The sequence below is a fragment of the Carcharodon carcharias genome, chromosome 14, assembly GCF_017639515.1.
Source record: "Carcharodon carcharias isolate sCarCar2 chromosome 14, sCarCar2.pri, whole genome shotgun sequence".
Lineage (NCBI taxonomy): Eukaryota > Metazoa > Chordata > Chondrichthyes > Lamniformes > Lamnidae > Carcharodon > Carcharodon carcharias.
The window spans coordinates 8,389,580-8,410,146 of NC_054480.1; the positions used below are offsets into that span (position 1 = coordinate 8,389,580).

The 20,567-nt window shown below is 45.9% G+C and overlaps 1 protein-coding gene across 1 annotated transcript in view; it reads right to left on the minus strand.

The window, feature by feature from the left end:
- Positions 1-2,571: 2,571 nt before the first annotated feature.
- Positions 2,572-20,567, minus strand: part of LOC121287011 (R-spondin-2-like) — a 144,625-nt gene continuing 126,629 nt past the window's right edge. The window contains exons 4-5 of the mRNA XM_041204430.1: positions 20,025-20,213; positions 2,572-2,663 (exon numbers count right to left, since the gene is read on the minus strand). Coding sequence (XP_041060364.1) covers positions 2,572-2,663; positions 20,025-20,213 — 281 coding nt within the window. The remainder of the gene's footprint in view (positions 2,664-20,024; positions 20,214-20,567) is intronic.

Consider the following 20,567-nt stretch of genomic DNA (forward strand, 5'->3'; position numbering starts at 1 on the left):
TGCCAAACATTACTTACCAATGTTTCAGTGTACTAATCTCTGCCAAAAATTACTTACCAATGTTTCAATGTACTAATCTGTGCCAAACATTACATACCAATGTTTCAATGTCCTAATCTGTGCCAAACATCTCTGTATGGCCACTTAAGAAGTGGGACCAGAAAATCACTCATTTATCAGGCATTCCCTGTCCCACCACAAAAATCATCACCTTCCACTGCATTTTAAATATTTTTTTTAATAAACTAAAAAATGACTGCAGAATGATGGAGATTGAAGAAGTTTCAAAATGACCATCCTCCTATGTTTGCAAGATATCAGGAGACTAAGGTTAACATTTTTGTTCTAATTAAAGAATTACTATATTAAAAATAATACTCATCAGTTAACAGATTTCGGATATAAAGTGAGTAAAGATTTTAATGATATTGTATAAACTCAATAAAAGAGACAATTATTTTGAGAAAAAATCTTTTAAAGTGGGGTGGCACATTACAGTATAGAACAAAAATTCTAGGGCAGAATTATCTATTGAGTAACTTACACACAATCAGCTACACCCAACTTTGTTAAATAACGAATAATAGGCGATAAATATATCAGATAAAAAGGAGGAAGAAAGGAAGGAAAACAAGTGAGGATAGATAGCTAAATAAAAAGATAGAAAATAAAGAAGGTGCATTTATGTAGTGCCATTCCCTACCTTCGGATGTCTCAAAGGTCTTTTGTGTTAGAATGGAACCTCAATGATTGGGCTTATTATAAGAGACGATGGGGTTGTAGGGGAGACAAAGCAAGAAAGGATTAAACCCAACCACAGTTAAAATCCTGCCCAGTCTTGAGCGCAAGGGTCAGTAAGATGTTTGACCATGAGGGGCATCACAACAGATTCTGATCCTGAACAAAAACAGAATTACCTGGAAAAACTCAGCGGGTCTGGCAGCATCTGATGCTTCCAGACCTGCTGAGTTTTTCCAGGTAATTCTGTTTTTGTTTTGGATTTCCAGCATCCGCAGTTTTTTTGTTTTTATATTAGAGTCTGATCCTGTCCTCGTTGAATGCCCAAAGCATGTGTACTTTACAGCAGAAGTTACTGTAAAGGGATGACTGTAATTCAGCCCTTCTCCTCCACTAACCCTCACACCCAGTGCAGAGACGGTGAAGCCAATTGCAACGTTCCCGAACCATTGTCCTGGGGTGAGAATGTCCAATTCGGGACACAGTCCAGGGACAGGGTCTGGGACTGGTACTTGACTTGGACTGAGCCAGTTTCTGAGTTCCACTCCCCCTGCAGCTGACACCCCCTTGAAGCAGCACATACATTAGTTTGCAGAGTTGGGAATGGAATTCTCCAAACCAAAGAAACAGGGATTCGGGAAAATGCAAATCAGTTTACGGAGAGAGGGCTTATGTTGTTTTTTTTTAAAAATCGATCTGAGTTTGTTGATGGAAGTAACATATAGCTTTCTCATTGTGCCTGACCATTTGAACAGTATTTCTGATCATCTCTCCTGCTGTTGCTTGCCCTTTTCACCTCTGTGATACGCTGCTGGGAAACTCGCCATTGTCTTAATTGGTATATGACATGGGAAAGATTTTCATTCCTTTGGTCTGTCTGTTAGTTTTAACTGGCCCTGTAATTTAGCTTTGACAAGTGTCTCCTGCTGGGGATTAACTCGCACTGCGGGTTGATCTGTTGGCTTCCTAACAGCTTGGAGGATGATGGGCGGCTGTGGGTGGAGTGGACAAGGCGTGTGTCTCAGTTCAGTCACTGTTTGTTGAAAATAAAACAACACAACTCCCACACAAAGACGGAGTAATGCAGATACATTATTCCTCAGAGATACACTGCATAGCACTGAGACAGGAGGAGTCCATTCAGCCTCTCACACCTGCTCTGACATTCAATCAGATCATGTCTGATCGGTACCTCAACTCTATTTTCCTTGCTATCCTTACCCAGTAACATCTTGCATTTATGTAGCACCTTTAACTTAGTAAAACATCCCAAGGTGTTTCACAGGAGCATTATCAAGCTAAATTTGACACAAAACTACACAAGGTGATATGAGAACAGGTGCCAAAAAATTTCGTTAAAGGGGTAGATTTTAATGTGTGTCTTAGAGGAGGAGAGAGATGTAGAGAGGTGGAGGCATTTAGGGAGGGAACGCTAGAGTTTAGGGCCTTGCCAGATGATGGCACAGACGCCAATGATGGAATGTTTAAAATCAGGGTCAAGGGGCCGGAATTAGGTTTCTGTTGGGTGACAAAACGATTGATCAGAGTCTTGATAATTCCAGTTGACCTCCAGCGTCCACAGCATTGGGGAGGGGGGTAGGGGGAGAAAGTTCCACATTCTTGATCTATTTACAGCAATCAATAAAAAAGTAGGAGCTCCACCTGTGACGTTGACATGCTACCCCTGCTGGTTTTCAGTCTGAGTCTGTTGAGTTCTGGGGTTCTCGGGTTGATATCTTCAGTCATTGACATTGGTGCCCTCCATCGCTGCCCCTCACCCTATCCCCCCACTCTTTCCCCAACCTCCCCATTCCTATTAACTGACTGTAGACTTTACGAGGAGAAATCCCCCTCCTCCGATCCCAGTTCGACTTCCAGCTTCTTTTTATGCTTGTTTCTTCTGGTTTTATTCATCTTCCTTTTCTCTGTAAAACAGTAAAAGTGGTTGAATCGATTTTGTGAATATTTTTTTTTGGATAACCTGAAGTCTGACGTTTTACTGAAAACCCATCACATTCCATCCCTCCCAATTTTAACTCTACCTAGCCCAGCAGAAACCAGGGAGAGAGTTGGGAATGAGACGGGAGCGTTAAAATGGAGCTGGGGACTAAGCCAGACTCCTTACCTGTCCCCAGTGACACAGCATCACCATGGCCCGCATGAAATATTGGGGTTTTTTTATTCAAAGCGTGATACAAAAGACCTAATTTATAAATCTAAGAATGAAAATGAGTAGAAAGATTGAAGGATGAATAATGTTTAACTGAAGACCACTTCTATGAGTTTCTACAGTGTCGATCGGAGCGAGAAACCTCAAGGCATTTCCAATGACGTTTTTCAATATTGTTGGATCAAAGTTTCGTACAATTTTGAGATTTTTTTTTAGAACGCACTGCCAGTTATAAAAATAAGAAATAAAACTCGTACAATCCACCGACTCCCACACCCCTCCACTGAAGGCCAGTGCCAGTAACAGAAGGCTCAGTCCTCTGGGAGAAGTATCAAGACTGCCCAGATTCTGCAGCAAGACGTGTCATACAGCAGCACAGCTCACAGGCTGATGTGAGTTCCCAGTTCCTGTATCGACATAAAATTGCCAGGAATACTCAGCAGGTCAGGCAGCACCTGTGGAGAGAAACAGAGTGAACGCTTGTTATGGAGCCCGGACTTAGCTCGTCGGCAATCGGGAACCTCAACTCCCAACGATCCTCGGAGCTTTTGCACATGTGCAGACTGGCATTCTTACCATCTTCTTTTTGGGTCCAGTGCACATAGGCAATAGGAAATGGCTCGAAAACCTGGGTCAGGCGATAGGGGGTGGAGCATCATCACAGGCATGAGGTCCATTCAGGGGACAGGGATAGGGGGGGGTGTGGGGATAGGTCCCAAAAGGGGAGAGGAGGCAGAGAGGGGTCCCGAAAGAAGAGGCCCAGGGAGGTGACAGGAGCAGGAAAAGGTCCCAGTTCATTTTTTTAAAAAGAGGAGCAGAGACAAAGGCCTCCAAATAGGAAAAAGGGCTGCAGAGAGCAGACTTTTAATGAAGGGGGCTCAAGGGATGCTCTGAAGACCTGAGAAGGCAGGCGTAGGTGGGTGACTCTGCGCTGCAGGCCGTAGGGGCAAAGGTCCCCCCCCCCCCACTTTGGTGCAGTGGGTGCTGCTTAGCACGGCTGGTGAGCTGAAATGGTGCTTGTGAGTTGGTGCTTGAGTAGAGACTCGGGAACCCGGGGTAACCGAATCTCGGGAGACGAGGTGGAAACCCTGCAAAGTGGGCTGTCCTTGATGCCATTCAAGTTGGAGTCACTTCTGGAGGGAATTCCATCTTCGGAGGTGAAGACTGGAATTCCTCATGGGACAAACTAACTTCCAGTGAGATTGGTCCACTCACAATGTTACTCACATCTGGGTGGCTGTTGAAAAATCCATGGAATCTGTTTTGGTTACATCTGTCATTTATTATGCAGAGTGGTGTGTTCGGCCACAGTTTGCCTGTTAATTCACATGTACCCCATAGTAATCCTGAATGTGAGTATATAAAATAGATAACGTAAATTCTTTTATCTTTCTGACCTTGTACAGTAATTTTTATTTTTGTTTGTTCAAAATCCTGTGGTTTTCTTCACTGAACAAGTGCCTTGTATCTCAAACTTTGTCTACTTTAAACAAAATGCTGAATCTTTCCAAAGACTTGGGGGTCTGGTCAAATGTCATAACATGTTTCAGTTCGAGATGATCTTTCATCACGATGGTTCTGTCCAAGTAACTGAAGTTTCTTATCCCCGGAGCCATTCTCATGAATCTTTTCTGCACCTTCTATAATGCCTTCACATCCTTCCTTAAGTGCGGCACTCAGAACTGGATACGATATTCCAGTTGAGGCTGTGCCAGTGTTTTATACAGGTTTAACATAAGTTCAACGATTTTGCATTCTTTGCCTCTGTTAATAAAGCCGAGGATACTGGATGCTTTATTAACCTTTCTCTGAACCTATCTTGCCACCTTCAATGATTTATGCACATATACACCCAGGTCCCTCAGCTACTGCAACCCCTTTAGAATTGTGCCCTTTATTTTAGATTGTCTTTCTGTGTTATTCCTACCAAAATGAAATTCTTCACATTTCTCTGCATGAAATTTCATCTGCCGCATGCCCACCCATTCCACCCACTTGTCTAGGTCCGTTTGAAGTTCCATACTATCCTCCTCATGGTCACAATACCTCCAAGTTTTGTATTGTCTGCAAATTTTAAAATTGTTCCCTGTAAACCAAGGTCTAGGTCATTAATATATATTAGGAAGAGTAGAGGCCTTAACACCGATCCCTGGGAAACTCCACTATAAACGTTCCTCCAGTCCGAAAAACAACTGTTCAATGCTACTCTCTGTTTCCTGTCACTCAGTCAATTTCATATCTATGTTGTTTCTGTCCCTTTTATTCCATGAGCTATAATTGTGCTCACAAGTCCATTGTGTGGCACTTTACCAAATCACTTCTGTTAAGTCCATGTATACCACATCAACAGTATTACCCTCATCAACCCTCTTTGTTACCTCACCAAAATATCATATAAGTAGGTTAAACACTATTTGCCTTAAACAAATTCATGCTGGCTTTCCTTAATAACCCATATTTACCCAAGTGACAATTCATTTTGTCCCAAATTATTGTTCCTGGAAGCTTCCCCGCTACTGAAACTAAACTGACTGGCCTGTAATTGCTAAACTTATCTTTACATCCTTTTTTGAACAAGGGTGTAACATTCGCAATTCCCCAGTCCTCTTGAACCACCCCTGAGCCTAAGAAAGGTTGTAAAATTACGGCCAGTGCCTCCCCAATTTCTACTCCCACTTTCTCCTCTTAAATAATATTTTGTTTTCCTATCCTCCCTGCCAACGTGGATAACCTCACATTTTGCCACTTTATACTCTACCTGCCAAATTTTTGTCCACTCAGTTAACCTATCTCGATCACCTTGCAGGCTTTTCATTCCTCCTCACAACTTGCTGTCCCACCTGTCCTTGTATCATCCACAAATTTGGCTGCAAAACACTCAGTCCCTTCATCCAAGTCATTAACATGGATCTTAAATAGTTTGAGGTCCTGGCACTGATCCCTGTCGCACTCCACTGGTTACAGTTTGCCAACCTGAAAATGACCAATTTATCCCAACTCTGTTTTCTGTTACTCACTCCAGTATCCAATGCTAATATATCACCCCCGATGGCCGGAGCTCCTACTCTGTTTTTTTATTCATTCACGGGATGTGGGCGTCGCTGGCTGGGCCAGTATTTATTGCCCATCCCTAACTGCCCCTTGAGAAGGTGGGGGTGAGCTGCCTTCTTGAACCGCTGCAGTCCATGTGGTGTAGGTACACCCACAGTGCTGTTAGGGAGGGAGTTCCAGGATTTTGACCCAGCGACAGTGAAGGAATGGCCAATATATTTCCAAGTCATGATGTTGAGTGACTTGGAGGGGAACATCCAGGTGGTGGTGTTCCCATCTATCTGCTGCCCTTGTCCTTCTAAATGGTAGCAGCCCTGCATTTGGAAGGTGCTATCTAAGGAACCTTGGTGAATTCCTGCAGTGCATCTTGTAGATGGTACACACTGCTGACACTGTGCATCGGTGGTGAAGGGAGTGAATGTTTGTGGATAAGGTGCTAACCAAGTGGGCTGCTTTGTCCTGAACTGTGTCAAGCTTCTTTCATGTTGTTGGAGCTGCTGCGGACCCAGTCTAGCAGCTATGTCCTTTAGGACTCGGCCAGCTCAGTCTGCAGTTGTGCTACTGAAGCTCCCCACTGAAAGTACATTCTGCACCCTTGCCACACTCAGTGCTTCCTCCAAGTAGTGTTCACCATGCAGGGGCACCGATTCATCAGCTGAGGGGGGTTGGTACATGGCAATCAGCAGGAGGATTCCTTGCCCATGTTTTATTTGATGCCATGAGACTTCATGGGGTCCAGAGTCGAGTGCAGTAACCTTTAATGTGGCATCTTATTGAATTCCTTTTAGAAATCCAAATAGACCACATCTACTGGTTCCCCTTTATACATGTTGCTTGTTACAACCTCAAAGAACTCTAATAAATTTTTCAAACACGGTTTGCCTTTCACATGTTGACTCTGCCTGATTGTATTATGATTTTCTAAAACTCCTGTTACTACTTCCTTAATAATGGATCCCACTATTTTCCCAATAGCAGGTGTTAGACTAGTTGGTCTACCATTTCCTGTCCCCTTTCTTGAATAGGGGCTTTAGATTTATGGTGTTCCAAACTGCTGGAACCTTCCCAGAATCTAGGGAAATTTGGAAGGTTACAACCAATTTATCCACTAATCTCTGCAGCCACTTCCTTTAAGATCCAAGGATGCAGGTCTTCAGGAGTAGAGGACTTGTTAGTTTTTAGTCCTAGTAGTTGTTCTCTGGCATTAGTAATTGTTTTGGTGACTATTCTTTATTCCCTTGTTCAATATGACCACACTGAGCATTGCAATTAGGGAGATATTATGCAATAGGAAACTGGAGTGTTTGGCTTTGGCTTTTCTCAGTGGTGAGACACACTCTTCTAAGTATCTCATTCAGCTCTTTCACAAACATCTTAGATATTCCAGCACAAGTAACATTTGTTTCCTCTGAGACAGTGGAGCGATTTCAAACCCTTTCCATCCAGACAGAAGATCTATTGACGTATTTTTATCATTAAAGAAGGAATAGAGGTTGCAGTTGGTTGCTGGGACCTTCTATTGGAGATAGCTAGGGCCAAATTTAATCCGTGAGGTTCAATCCCAACTGTGGAGCTGAAGTGTGTCCCGCTACCGCTTGCAGGTTAGCAGCTGGCACACACAGAATTTAATGTTAATTGTAAAAGGGCAGGTGGGGTTCACAGGGGGTACGACAAATCATGTGGCCGGTACGAGGTGGCCACACTCACCCTCAGGTGATTGCAGATGGCTTCGGGTGGGTTGTATAAGAGCCCCCCAGGGCAAGCAAGCAGGCCCGACAGGCAGGTAGAAGCTCAGCTCGGGGACAAGCAGTACAGATGTGGAAGGATGACATATGGAGGTCGGTCTTTATCTCTCTTTGCAGCTTCTACCCGCATCGTTCATCCCTCATAATTCCATATCATCTCGGGGGACCCTCCACCGCCTTTCAATCTAGTCACCTCCTGGGAGCACCGACCCCCTCATCCCTTCTCTTCCACCCCCACCAACCCCCCCAGCCCCTACGCTTTGCCCTTGCTGCTACTGACAGTCTGGTACCGTGACTATTCCCCTGCTCCCATCCCCTCTTCCTCACTGTTCAAAGGCAATTGCTCAACAATGATGTGAAATGACCACCTCCCCTGGTGCACACCACCTTTGACCAGTCATAAATCAAAGAGGCGTGAGCCTCCCATTCGCCACTGACTTAATCTGGAAGGTCTGGCTTAGTTTGGAGACATTGTGATTTAATGAGTATTCGGGACATGCAAACGTAGGGAAAAGAGGTTCCTGCCACTGGACTCCATGATGCCTGACCCATGCTGACTTCATCCACTAAACTCAACTGCGATCGGGAAGCCGAGATTTCATCTCCCGCCTGATTAAATCAGCCCGGCCGCCAAGATTCCTGCTCCCTGTGACTCCATTAAATTACACCCAGAGAGAGAGAGAGACAGATAGAAAGAGAGGGAAAGACAGAGACAGACAGAGAGAAAGAGAAGACAGAAGCAAGGCACAGCTATTCCTTCCAGACCTCACAACAGAAACAATTTGACCTCACAAGAATGTAACCACACAAACTAAACCCATAAGAATTCAATACAATGACCACAAACATGAAGTTTTATTACAAACAGGCAGAAAACAAAATTACACTTCAGAAGAAAGTTGCTCCCAAGCCTACACACAATTTATTCAAGAGACACATACTTTTCTAAACTGAGCCCTATTAGACTATAAAATAAACACTTCAGTTAAACCACCAAACTCAGCTTTAGACAGAGTGTCTTGAGGAGAAATATGAAACGATAGGAATCTTCATCAAATGTGATAGGTTCACTCTGAGCTCTTGGGTTTGCTGTCCAGCGGAGAGAACTGGGTAGTTAGGCGCTAAAGGGCAAGCAGCTCAAACTGAAAGTCAATCCCACACTTTCATCTCTCACTTTCAGATCCTAATGGATCTGCTCACCCTCCCATCCAGAGACACACACTCTGTCTCACTCTGACTTTCTCCAGCTCTCTCTGACACACTCTGACTCTCACTGACATCCCCTGAGATAAGCCTCTTTCATCATGATACGTACTCACTCGCCTTGAGTCACCCTCACTCTCTTACTCACTCTAACTCGCTCTCACACTCTGTCTGACTCACTCTCACACCCTCACTCGCCCTGACTCACTCTCTCACCCTCACTCACTCTGACTCACTCTCACACCCTCACTCACTCTAACTCGCTCTCACACTCTGTCTGACTCACTCTCACACCCTCACTCACTCTGACTCACTCTCTCACCCTCAGTCACCCTGACTCACTCTCACACCCTCACTCGCCCTGACTCACTCTCACACCCTCACTCGCCCTGACTCACTCTCACACCCTCACTCACTCCTCCACTCTCTCATGCCCACAGTTTAAACTGAAAATATGTCCAAGTAATTGCTGCTGCTAAACAAATATTGGTGTCAATCAGCCACAGGACTCATGTCCCAAGGGCAGTTCAACTGATTGAATTGGAACTCGTTTAACTTGAAACGTTAAATAACTGTGGTCTCAGTTTGAGAAACAGACCTGAGTGAGGCTGTTCCTGACGATTGTTAACTGCAGTCCCACAGCTTTCTTGTTGGGTTTATTTGACCAATGGGTGCCTGTGATCCTGGGTTTCAATGGTCAATATGATAAACATCCACCCCAACCAGAGGCAGTTGGCTGAAGTCCGCCAAGTTGACCTGAGAGCTTGGTCAGTTTTGCGTGTGGGGTTGGCTTTGAGCTTCTGAACCAGCACAAGCGATTGTGGAAACCCTAGGGTGAAGTGGTTCTGGGTGCAGTCACTTACACATAAATTTCCATCAACATTTGTCCTGTTTATCTCCATTGGCCTCAGATTCCAATGTTATCCAGGCGGGAATCAGGTCAAAGACTCGGAACCCTGCAATGAGTAACTCACCTCCTGAATGCCCAAACCCTGACCACCATCTACACGGCACAAGTCAGGAGTGTGGTGGAACACTCTTTACTTGCCTGGATGAGTGCAGCTCCCACAACACTCAAGAAGCTTGACACCACCCAGGACAAAGCAGCCCACTTGATTGGCACCACATCCACAAACATTCACTCCCTCCACCACCAACGCACAGTAGCAGCAGTGTGTGTACCATCTACAAGATGCACTCAGGAATTCACCAAGGCTCCTGTGACAGCACCTTCCAAACCCATGACCACTACCATCTAGAAGGACAAGGGCAGCAGATAGATGGGAACACAACCACCCGGAAGTTCCCCTCCAAGTCACTGACCATCCTGACTTGGAAATGTATCACCGTTCCTTCACTGTCGCTGTGTCAAAATCCTGGAACTCCCTCCCTAACAGCACTGTGGGTGTACCTGCACCACACAGACTGAAGAGGTTAAAAAAGGCAGCTCACCACCACCTTCTCAAGGATGATTAGGGATGGGCAATAAATGTTGGCCCAGCCAGTGATATCCACATCCCATGAATGAATAAAAATATCATGCAGAAACTTCACATTGCAATATTTTGCTCTTCATCTTATTCACTACCCGTGTTCGGTAACAGAGCAGCAATTGCAATTTATCAGAATGATACCAGAGCTTACAGGTTAATTTATGAGATCAGACTGATTAAATATGGTCTGTGTTCCTTCAAGCAAGGACAAGGGGTAAACTAATCAAAGTGTTTCAAATGGTAAAGTGATTCAATAGGGTAAATTCACAAAATATTTCCACTAACAGGGGTGGAACCTTGATTAGATCTGTGATGTTTCAAAGACAAATTAGGGAGCATTGTTTTACACAAAAGATAGTGGCAACTCGGAACTTTCTCCCTCAGAAAAGCTGTAGATTCTGGGAGTCAACTGAAGATTTCAAGACTGAAATTGGTTTTGATTTTCCAAAATTCCCTAGATTTGAGGAAGATTCTATTAGATTGGAAAGTAGCAAATGTAACTCCTTGATTCAAAAAGGGAGGGAGACAGAAAGCAGGAAACTATCGGCCAGTTAGCTTAACATCTGTCATAGGGAAAATGTTAGAAGCTATTATTAAAGATGTTATAGCAGAGCACTTAGAAAAATTCAAGGCAATCAGGCAGAATCAACATGGTTTTGTGAAAGGGAAATCAGGTTTAACCAATTTATTGGATTCTTTGAAGGAGTCACATGTCCTGTGGATAAAGGGGAACTGGCGGATGTGCTGTACTTAGATTTCCAGAAGGCATTTGATAAGGTGCCACACCAAAGGTTATTGCAGAAAATAAAAGCTCATAGTGTAGGGAGTAACATATTGGCATGGGTAGAAGATTGCCTAGCTAACAGGGGGCAGAGAGTTGGCATAAATGGATCTTTTTCTGATTGGCAGGATGTGACGAGTAGTATGCCACAAGGAATCAGGGCTGGGGCCTCAATATTTTACAATTGATATAAGTGACTTGGATGAAGGGACTGAAGGAATGGTGGCTAAATTTGCTGATGACACAAAGATAGGTGGGAAAGTAAATTGTGAAGAGGATATAAGGAGGTTACAAAAGTGATATAGATAGGTTGAGTGGGCAAAGTTCTGGCAAATGTGAAATCGTTCATTCTGGCGGGAAGAATAAAAAATAAGCTTATTATCTAAATGGTGGGAGATTGATGAGATCTGAGATTCAGAGGGATCTGGGTGTCCCAGTGCATGAATCACAAAAGGTTAGTGTGCAGGTACAGCAGGTAATTAGGAAAGCTAATCGAATGTTATCATTTATTGTGAGGGGAATTGAATACAAAAGTTGGGAGGTTATGCTTCAGTTGTACAGGGCATTTGTGAGACCACATCTAGAGTAATGTGTACAGTATTGGTCTCTTTATTTAAAAAAAGGATGTAAATGTGTTAAGAAGCAGTTCAGAGAAGGTTTTCTGCACTAAAACCAGGAATGGGTGGGCTGATTTATGAGGAGAGGCTGGACAGGTTAGGCTTGTATCTGCTGGAGTTTAGAAGAGTAAGAGGCAACTTAATTTAAACCTTTAAGATCCTGAGGGGTCTTGACAGGATGGATGTGGGGAGGATGTTTCCTCTTGTGGGCGAATCTAGAACTAGAGGGTCACTGTTTAAAAATAAGGGGTCGGCCATTTAGGGCAGAGATGAGAATTTCTTTCTCTCAGAAGGTTGTGAGTCTTTGGAACTCTCTTCCTCAAAAGGTGGTGGAAGCAGGGCCTTTGAATATTTTTAAGGCAGAGGTAGATAGATTCTTGATAAGCAAGGGGGTGAAAGGTTATCGGGGATAGGCAGGAATGTGGGGTTGAGGTTACATTCAGGTCAGCCATGATCTTATTGAATGGTGGAGCAGGCTCAAGGGGCTGAGTGACCTACTCCTGTTCCTAATTCATGTGTTTGTGTGTATATTTTTGTCAGGTAAGGGTATTGAGGAGGTCCTGTGACAAAATGGGTCGTGTCCCTGTTCCCTGTCCCACGTAGGCTCCGGGATCGGGCCTCACCTCAGGAGTGGGACCATCTGCTCCTGCCAGCAGTGGGAATGGTGGTGGGCAGGAGCACTTAACTTGACGTGATTCCAAAAATCAGCTTCCCGATGGTAGGTCAATAGTTTGGAATTTTGTTTTCCTGACTTTCGAAGCGGGTCGAGTTCCCCGCTGAGTAATGTCGGGAACCCCATTTGCATTCATTAGCATGTCATGGATGCTCATTAAAAGGCCAACTCACCGGAATCACGCTCCCCCTCCAAATCAAGTCCCCCACCAGCCGTTACAATGTTCTGTTTTACAATTCTATATAAATGGCACACACCTGGAGAGCTTCACCTCATCCACAACTTGGAGGTCAGTAGACACTGTTCTTGCCTCCCTTCCGCACCATCACTGATACATATTGTAGCACAAGCTGCATTGAGACTGGGCACAGGAGGCACGACCAGCGGGGAGGGGGTGAGACTGGGGCAGGATGAGGTGGGGAAAGGTGAGGGGGGAAGGGTGAAATGGAGGCATGACGTGGTGGGGGTGGGTGGGTTAGAGAAGGAACAGAGGGGAAGGGTGAAGACTATCTGGGGGGCAGGTACTTACCAGCGGGTCCTTCCGGGGCTCCACTAGGGACCTTTGTGTCACCTCCCAACCGACAACACACGAAGGCAGACATAGGTGACAGGTGCCCTGTTCACCAGACCTCACCTGTATGCCCAGTTCCGCATTGGTGCTGGAAGCCAGGTTGCCAGAGCTGTGGGATTCACAGCGAGATCTGGTTTCCCATAAATGCATCTCATAATCAACTGCACACATCTGGCCTTGAGAGTTCCCTGGCAGCAGCCAGTGAGATTCATCAACTGAAAAGGGAAATCCTGTGTGTCTATGCTGGGTACCCAGGGAGCTCTCATGACTCTTACATCTTGACACACTTGCAGGTGACAGATATTTGAGGAGCCTTGGTGCTTACAGGGCTGGCTCCTCAGGGACAAGGCATACCTCCAGAAGACATGACTCATGACACCTGTTCACCGTCCATATAGTGTTGCTGAAGAGAGGTACAATGCAGCACATTCCATCACCAGGTCCTTGATAGAGCAGACACAGGCCTCCTGAAGATGCATTTCCAATGCTCAGATCACTCAGGCAGGGCTCACCAATACTCACCACAGGGTGTCGAATCATCGTTGTCTGCTGCACCCTGCACAATCTTACGCTGCAAAGGAGGGATGTGTTGCCTGAGGGAGAAATAGGGGATCGAGGAGCCTCCACCGATGAGGAGAACGTTGAAGAGGATGGTTCTGATGAGCCACTTGAAGAGGCCATCACATGGGCACATTGCTGCAGATGTGCCGATGACAATCTAATAGCTGCAAGATTCCAGGAGGAGTGAAGTGCAGACACGTTCTCACAATCATCTGTATCTCTCACCATTGCAGCATCTTATCCATCAGAAAGAAGTTCTATGGAACGTTTGATGCTTTCTTAATGATTGTGGAAATATCAGTACTCCCTGTCTGCCCTCATGATGGGTTCATCCTTGGAAAGATTTAAACCACGGCTAAATGAGTAGCCTTAGCAACATAAGGCCGCTCCAGAACCTGAACGGCACTCCCCTCTCGCATGTCCTTAGGCAACTTTACCAAGTACAGTACTTTCACCCATCCCCTCAGCAAGTCAGTGTGCATGGCAGCCTATAAGCGGATCTCCCTTTTACCCAGTGATACACTCATGTCAGTCTGACAACTGCTCAGTAAGACAGCCCGGCCACACATATCACTCTTTCAGGCATAACCAGTGAGCAGCATCATGGGAGCACCAGATGTCCCATTGCCAGCTCTCCTCAATGGAGAACGATGAGGCATCATCTCCCTAATGCTAGGGGATCACCACTGGGACATCTTGAAACAATAACCATTAACATCTAGACCATGCAGCTAAGTTTTAAGGTTCCTTGGCATTGTCATCACTGGGAGTGCCTCACTAGGACAATGGTCTTCTGAGGTGCAACCACTTGGGAGCCTGAAAAGTCTCTGTCCCAGGTGGTCTTTGTGCTGGGGCAATGCCTTGAGCTGTCATTTTGGACACACCAGCCAATGAGTAATTGTTTCCTGTATAGAGCCTTCAGAGAACTGGCTTTGCATTGCATTGAGAGCATTACAGTTGTTAAGGTAGTACAGCACACGAGGCCATTCCTGTCTCTCTGTCCTTAGTCACTGAGAGCCCCTGACATGTAATAATTTCCACATCGAGTCGCGTGCTGTGCCTTTACCCAAGGACCCTTACCAAGGATGTGTGCAGCTCCAACTAAAAATCATGTAAGCTTAGGAAACAGCTTCATCAATATAAACACACACCTCTTAAATCATACATTCCAATTCCTCTTGCAGTCATGTCTAAGGTGGCCGTTGTAATCTTATCTGCCTAGTTCAATGTCGTGCTCACAGAGAGTGACAGGTCACCAAGGAAGGACATTCAGCCTTAAAGGTGGACATTACATCGTCCTCCAGGCATGCACAGAACCCTATGGGCCTTGAAGGCTAACATTGCAGTGCTTCAAAACAGTCTCTCACACCTGAAAAGTCATTCTAAATGACACTTTGGACAGACGATTCTCACTTGAGTCCACACGACTACTCGGGCCATCCACAAACAACTGACATCAGTGCAACAGCAGCAGTAAAAACAATAAGCTCGCTGGGCACTTCTCCCACGGCTGACTCATGGTTACAGGCGGTAATTGGCTGCCGTGTGTACTGACCAAGCAGCACAGTCAAAGCGATGTGCATCGCCTGATGCTGCTGCTGTGGGATTACAGACTATTCACTCTGGTGAAGATGTGGGAGAACTGAAGCAATCGAAGTTCCTGATGGGATTACGCTGGGGGCAACAATTGGGACCCATGAATAATTGTGAAGCTTTGATGCAAATCGAATAAAACTGGAAGCCTTGGAGATGAATAGACATATATTAACAAAAGCGAAAACCATATACAATGAGTGAACTCCTGTGCCACCAATGTGCTTTCAATACCTTTTACTTTGTTCTAACCCGGCCGCCATGTCCAGGTGCAGCCCTGACGTCTGCAGCTGAGGTGGAGGCCGTCTTCTGACTGCTACATCCTGGTGTCTGAGATGACTTTGGCAGGCCCGAGGCCTAGAGGCTTCGGCCTTCTAAGGGTCTCCTCCTCAGGTGCAGGTGCACCCTCCTCAGCCTGACCTGCTGGGGTCACTGGCAGAGGGGGGGGGGGGGGGGTTGGAGCATCAGGAGTGTCCTGGGTGGCACTCCTCCTCCCTGTGGGTGCCCGATGGCCCCTCTCTGACTCCTTGAAGGGAAGGGGCACCTGGAGAGTGGTCGAGGTGCCTGTCCCCCTCTTGCGTAGCCACTGCTGAAACGCACCCATGGCTAGAGCGATGATGCACAGGCCTGAGCGCAATCCCGTCAGAATCTGCTGGACCTGGGTTTCCGAGCTGGCTGTCACCTTTCTAATCGATGCACTCGCGTGTCGCAGCCATGACGTCGTACAGAACGTGGACAGACTCCTCCAGCCTCTGGTCCACTCTGCCGATGCCCTCCAGAACTCTGTTCACCTGCCTGTCTCTGCATCTCCCGGAGGTCTCTTAGGGCCAGGTCCAGAGGCTCGTCATTGGTTTTGGACTCGTCAGGGCCCTGGTCTCCATCAGTCAGAGACCTCGGCTGTCACTGCCTCCACCAGCGGTGGGCTCTGCACGCCTGTACAGTGCTCACCGGATTGTGAACCCGAGCCTACTCTGGAACGAGAACCCAGCGAGGTGTGTGTGTGTCTGTGCTGGTGGAGGGAGCAGGTGAACGCAGTAACAATGCTTCCTCACAGCATACTGCAGCCTCCTCCTCCGGGGCGGCTCTGGGATTGTGGCATGAGGAGGATGATTTGCTCCCCCTCTTCTTGCTGGTACCTGGAATAGAGAAGGGAGGGTTAGCGACTGAATAAGCAGGCTCGTACATTAAAGTTGATTCACGGCCAATACTCAGATATTGGAGGGTGGAGACTGGACGCATCCTCACTGGGGGTTGTTGGGAGAGGCTGGTCTCACCTCCCACACGGTCGTGGTCTCTCTCCTCTCCTGCTAGCTCTGAAGCTTGTTCCTCCCGGGTATTGAGGGGACGGGTTTCCAGGGTACCACCTTTGCACCTTCTCTCCGTTATGGGGTATCTTGTCCTGCAGAGAGACAGAAGGATTGATTTGTGAGGTCAGTGGGTGAATGAGCAGTTTAGAAGCGGCCTGCCTATTGGAGCTGGTCCCTCCACAGTAAGTGATTAAGAAGCCCTTTGTCTAGGCACTAAAATGAGAGCTTAAAGTGGCGGTCACACATTCAGTGCTGATGTCCCATCTGCTGGTCATGTGTGGCATCCCTGTGCACAGATACCCTTAGATGCCCTTATGAGAGTGTGAGTTTGCAATGAACGGATGTTTCATTCACCCTGACAGAGCGCAGCAGATTATTCACTCCCTTCCTGCATTGCAGGCTGCTCCTTTCTTGGGCCTCACAGGCTCTAAGCACCCCAATAGCCTCCTCTGGGGTCAGGAGGGAGAGCCTCCTGCCGCTGTCCGGAGGAAACAGCGCCTCCTGTCTTTCCGAAGGAGAATCCCAGGCGAGTTGTTAACTGAGCTGTGGAGCTGAAGGCTGCTTCCTTCTCCTGGACGCCCCGAGCGATGCCGAATCTGGAGCTCCCGGCCTGTAGTGAGCGAATAGGCAGTCTGGGCGCCAGGACCTTCGACCCCGTGAGGTAATGGTGTGCCAGGCAACTTCCTGACTGCCCCAAGATTCGCCGAGTTCCTCACAGATGCATAATTGATTAGTTCAAAATCTGAAGATGGCGCCGGCTCAGCCATCCCACCGTCCAGCGGGAATATCACCGACTTTCCCGCCCATCACCGGATTTAGTCTCCAGAGCGGTAGATTCCACCCCAGGACTTGATGGCCAAGGGAAGGTGCATTCATAATGTAGCCAAACAGGTTAAGTATCAAACTGCAAATCCTTCCAACGCACACCAGTAGCAGGCGGTAAGAGCAACAGCTGGAATTCTATGGCATCTCTGAAAGCATAAGTACAAATTCTCTCTAGCTGAATGTCACATGAGGCTGATACAAGAGGCTTTCAGTGCAGTGACTTTGCAAGACATTCCATTGCTCCACTTCCAGTCTCCTGAACCAAGGGCTCAGAGAAGGCAGCAAAAAAAAATTCAAGAATTAAATACCGACGATCCTTAAAGACTTTACCAAAAGCAGATGCTTGCAACTCCAGCTGGTTCTAATTTGAATGTCAGTCACATAAACAGGGCCCGGATAATCATAAAAATAAACCCATTAATGAGGTGTGGGCAAAAGCAGCAATGTTAAGGGAACAATAAGATCAAAGCAAAAAACTGCGGATGCTGGAAATCCAAAACAAAAATAAAAATACCTGGAAAAACTCAGCAGGTCTGGCAGCATCTGCAGAGAGGAGCACAGTTAACGTTTCGAGTCCGTATGACTCTCCACCAGAGTTCTCAACAGAGAACTATTTATGTTAAGAGAACAACCTCATTGACAAGCTCCCCTCCAAGTCACATACTATTCCGAGTTACACGTCTGTCACCGTTCCTTCACTGTCACTGAGTCAGAATCCTGGGACTCCCTCCCTAACAGCACTGTGGGTGTACCTACACCACATGGACTGCAGCAGTTCAAGAAGGCAGATCTCCACCACCTTCTCAAGGGCAGCTAGGGATGGGCAATAAATACCAGCATCACTAGGGTTGTCAACATCCCATAATAATAAAATGCGGAACACCCAAAGTTCTGCACAAATAAATCTCCTTTGCTGCAGGGTTCTCTGCCAATGGTTCATGATATATATAAATGGTCCGAATGAGGGAAATGAAGATAGGGGTAACCTTTTAGGCAGGAAACAGAACTGAAGGGTTTGGACAGAATTTCACAGAAATCTGGAGTGGATCAAGCAACGTCTTGTTCCGTTCAGACAGGAGTTTTTTGTAGACCCCATCCTCTGAGAAAGATCCTCTAATGGAACCGGATAAACAAGCAAAGCAGTGATTCCAAAAATGATCGCATATTGACCACATTCTGGTTTTAACCTGCAATATTTTGAAATTCAGGTCAGGAACTGTGAGTTCATCACAGTTAAAACATTCAGGGAATTTTCCCACTCAATCACTTGGATAGAGTGCCCATTAAAAGTAGCCACGATCTCGTCTGCATCTAACTGTAAATTACACACAATTTAAATCTGGTGCTTGGTTATTAAATGGATGTAAACAAAAAATCATCTTTCTGCTGGAAGATAAACTATTTAGAAATTTCTCCTGAGTTTGTAAAAACATGCATGTTCTTCTTTGGGCCTAGTAACACAGGCTTCTCAAAGCTACTTGCCATTGTCTAGTTCCAGGATATACTACATCTCATCCCAAAGTAAATTCGAAGCAATGAAATATTTTTTGCTGCTTGGTCAGTGTTATAACTATAGGAAACAAAGCAGGCAATTTGCACACAGATAATCTGCTTTAGGTTCCGATGGAAGGTCATTGATCTGAAACATTAACTCTGTTTCCCTCTACAGGCGCTGCCAGACCTGCTGAGTGTTTCCAGCGTTTTCTGGTTTCGTATATATATTTTTTAATCCTGTCGATTGCAGGACAATCACTGTCCAGGATATTGGGGAGAATTCTGCTGCTCTCCTTCAAAAGAAGAGTACGTGGGATCTTTTACATCCACCTGAGAGGGTAAATGGGGGCTCAGACTAATGAGAAAGACAGCAGTTACAACCCTGCGCTACTGAGGGAGGACTACGCTGACGTGTTGGCCTGGATTATATACTCCAGTCTGTGGACTGGGACGTGAATCCATATACTTACGATGTGAGAGTGCTGCCCATTGACTAATGCAGGGGAAGTTAACCTAGAATAAAGCTAAGTATATAAAAACAGAAAATGCTGTAAATACTCAGTAGGTCAGGCAACAGCTGTGGAGAGGGAAACAGAATTAACATTTCAAGGCAGCCATCCTTCATTTAGAAAATAGAAGGCTGGGGGTTGAGAGGGAGATTCAATAGAGCGAAGGCAGAGAAAATGTATTGACTTGTAGGGGAGACGGGAACTAGGATCATAAACATTAAAATAGTCGCTAATAAATCAAATAAAGAATTCAGGAGAAACTTCTTAATCCAGGGAGTGGTTAGAACTCACTATCACATGGAATAGTGGAGGTGACCAGCGTAGATCCTTTTAAGGGGAAGCTACATAAGTACATGAGGTAAACCCTGGAAATAGGAACTGAGGGACACATCTCAAACTAGCAAAAGGTAACCTTAGGATTAAAATTAGGAATTTCCTCTTTACAATTAGAGTGATCAGGCTGTGAAATTAATTTCCAGATAAAGCAATGGTGGGAAAGAACTTTGAAATGATTTAATGGCTGGATGCTACAGTAGTGAGGGTGAATTAGGATCTGCCTGGTTGGACAAACTAAGGTGGGCCTAATGGTCTTTCTCATCCATTAAGATCTTGCGCCTTGTGATTTTTCACTGAGGAATCTTTCTGAACACACTGCTCTAGCTCTCCCATGAGGTATCTACAGACCTCTCTTACCTCCGGGACAGTGTCTCTCCTTCATCCTGCACTTCCTTGACATCGACAGCGCAACGCACGGCTCCGAGTCCTTTGTTGAAGGTGTAAGGATGTGCCGTGTCCTGGTCTCAGACCCCCACTTGAAGCCACACGTCTGCTGGTTCTTCAGGCAGGGTCCCCACTCACTCCAGGGGCCAACCTCACACCCGTCTGCAAAAAGGACAGAAAACCATCAAAAGCACCAGCGACATCAACATTCATCGGAAGAGGTTATTCGCCATCTCAAGAGAACTCCACTGTTGTGGAAGGTGGAAGGGCAGGTGTTAGAAGTCGTTTAATTCCAACCAGCTCTTGGAGGGTCTGGAACAAAAGGTTCAGCTGAACTCTCTTTCTTACCAAAAAGAAAAGAACAAATGTGCATTTATATAGCACCTTTCACAGTGTCCCAAAAGACTTTACAGCCATTGAAGCACTTTCAAGATGTACTCACTGTTGTAATGTAGGACATGCGGTAGTCAATTTGTACATAGCAAGATCCCATGAACAAGTTTATTAAAATGACGA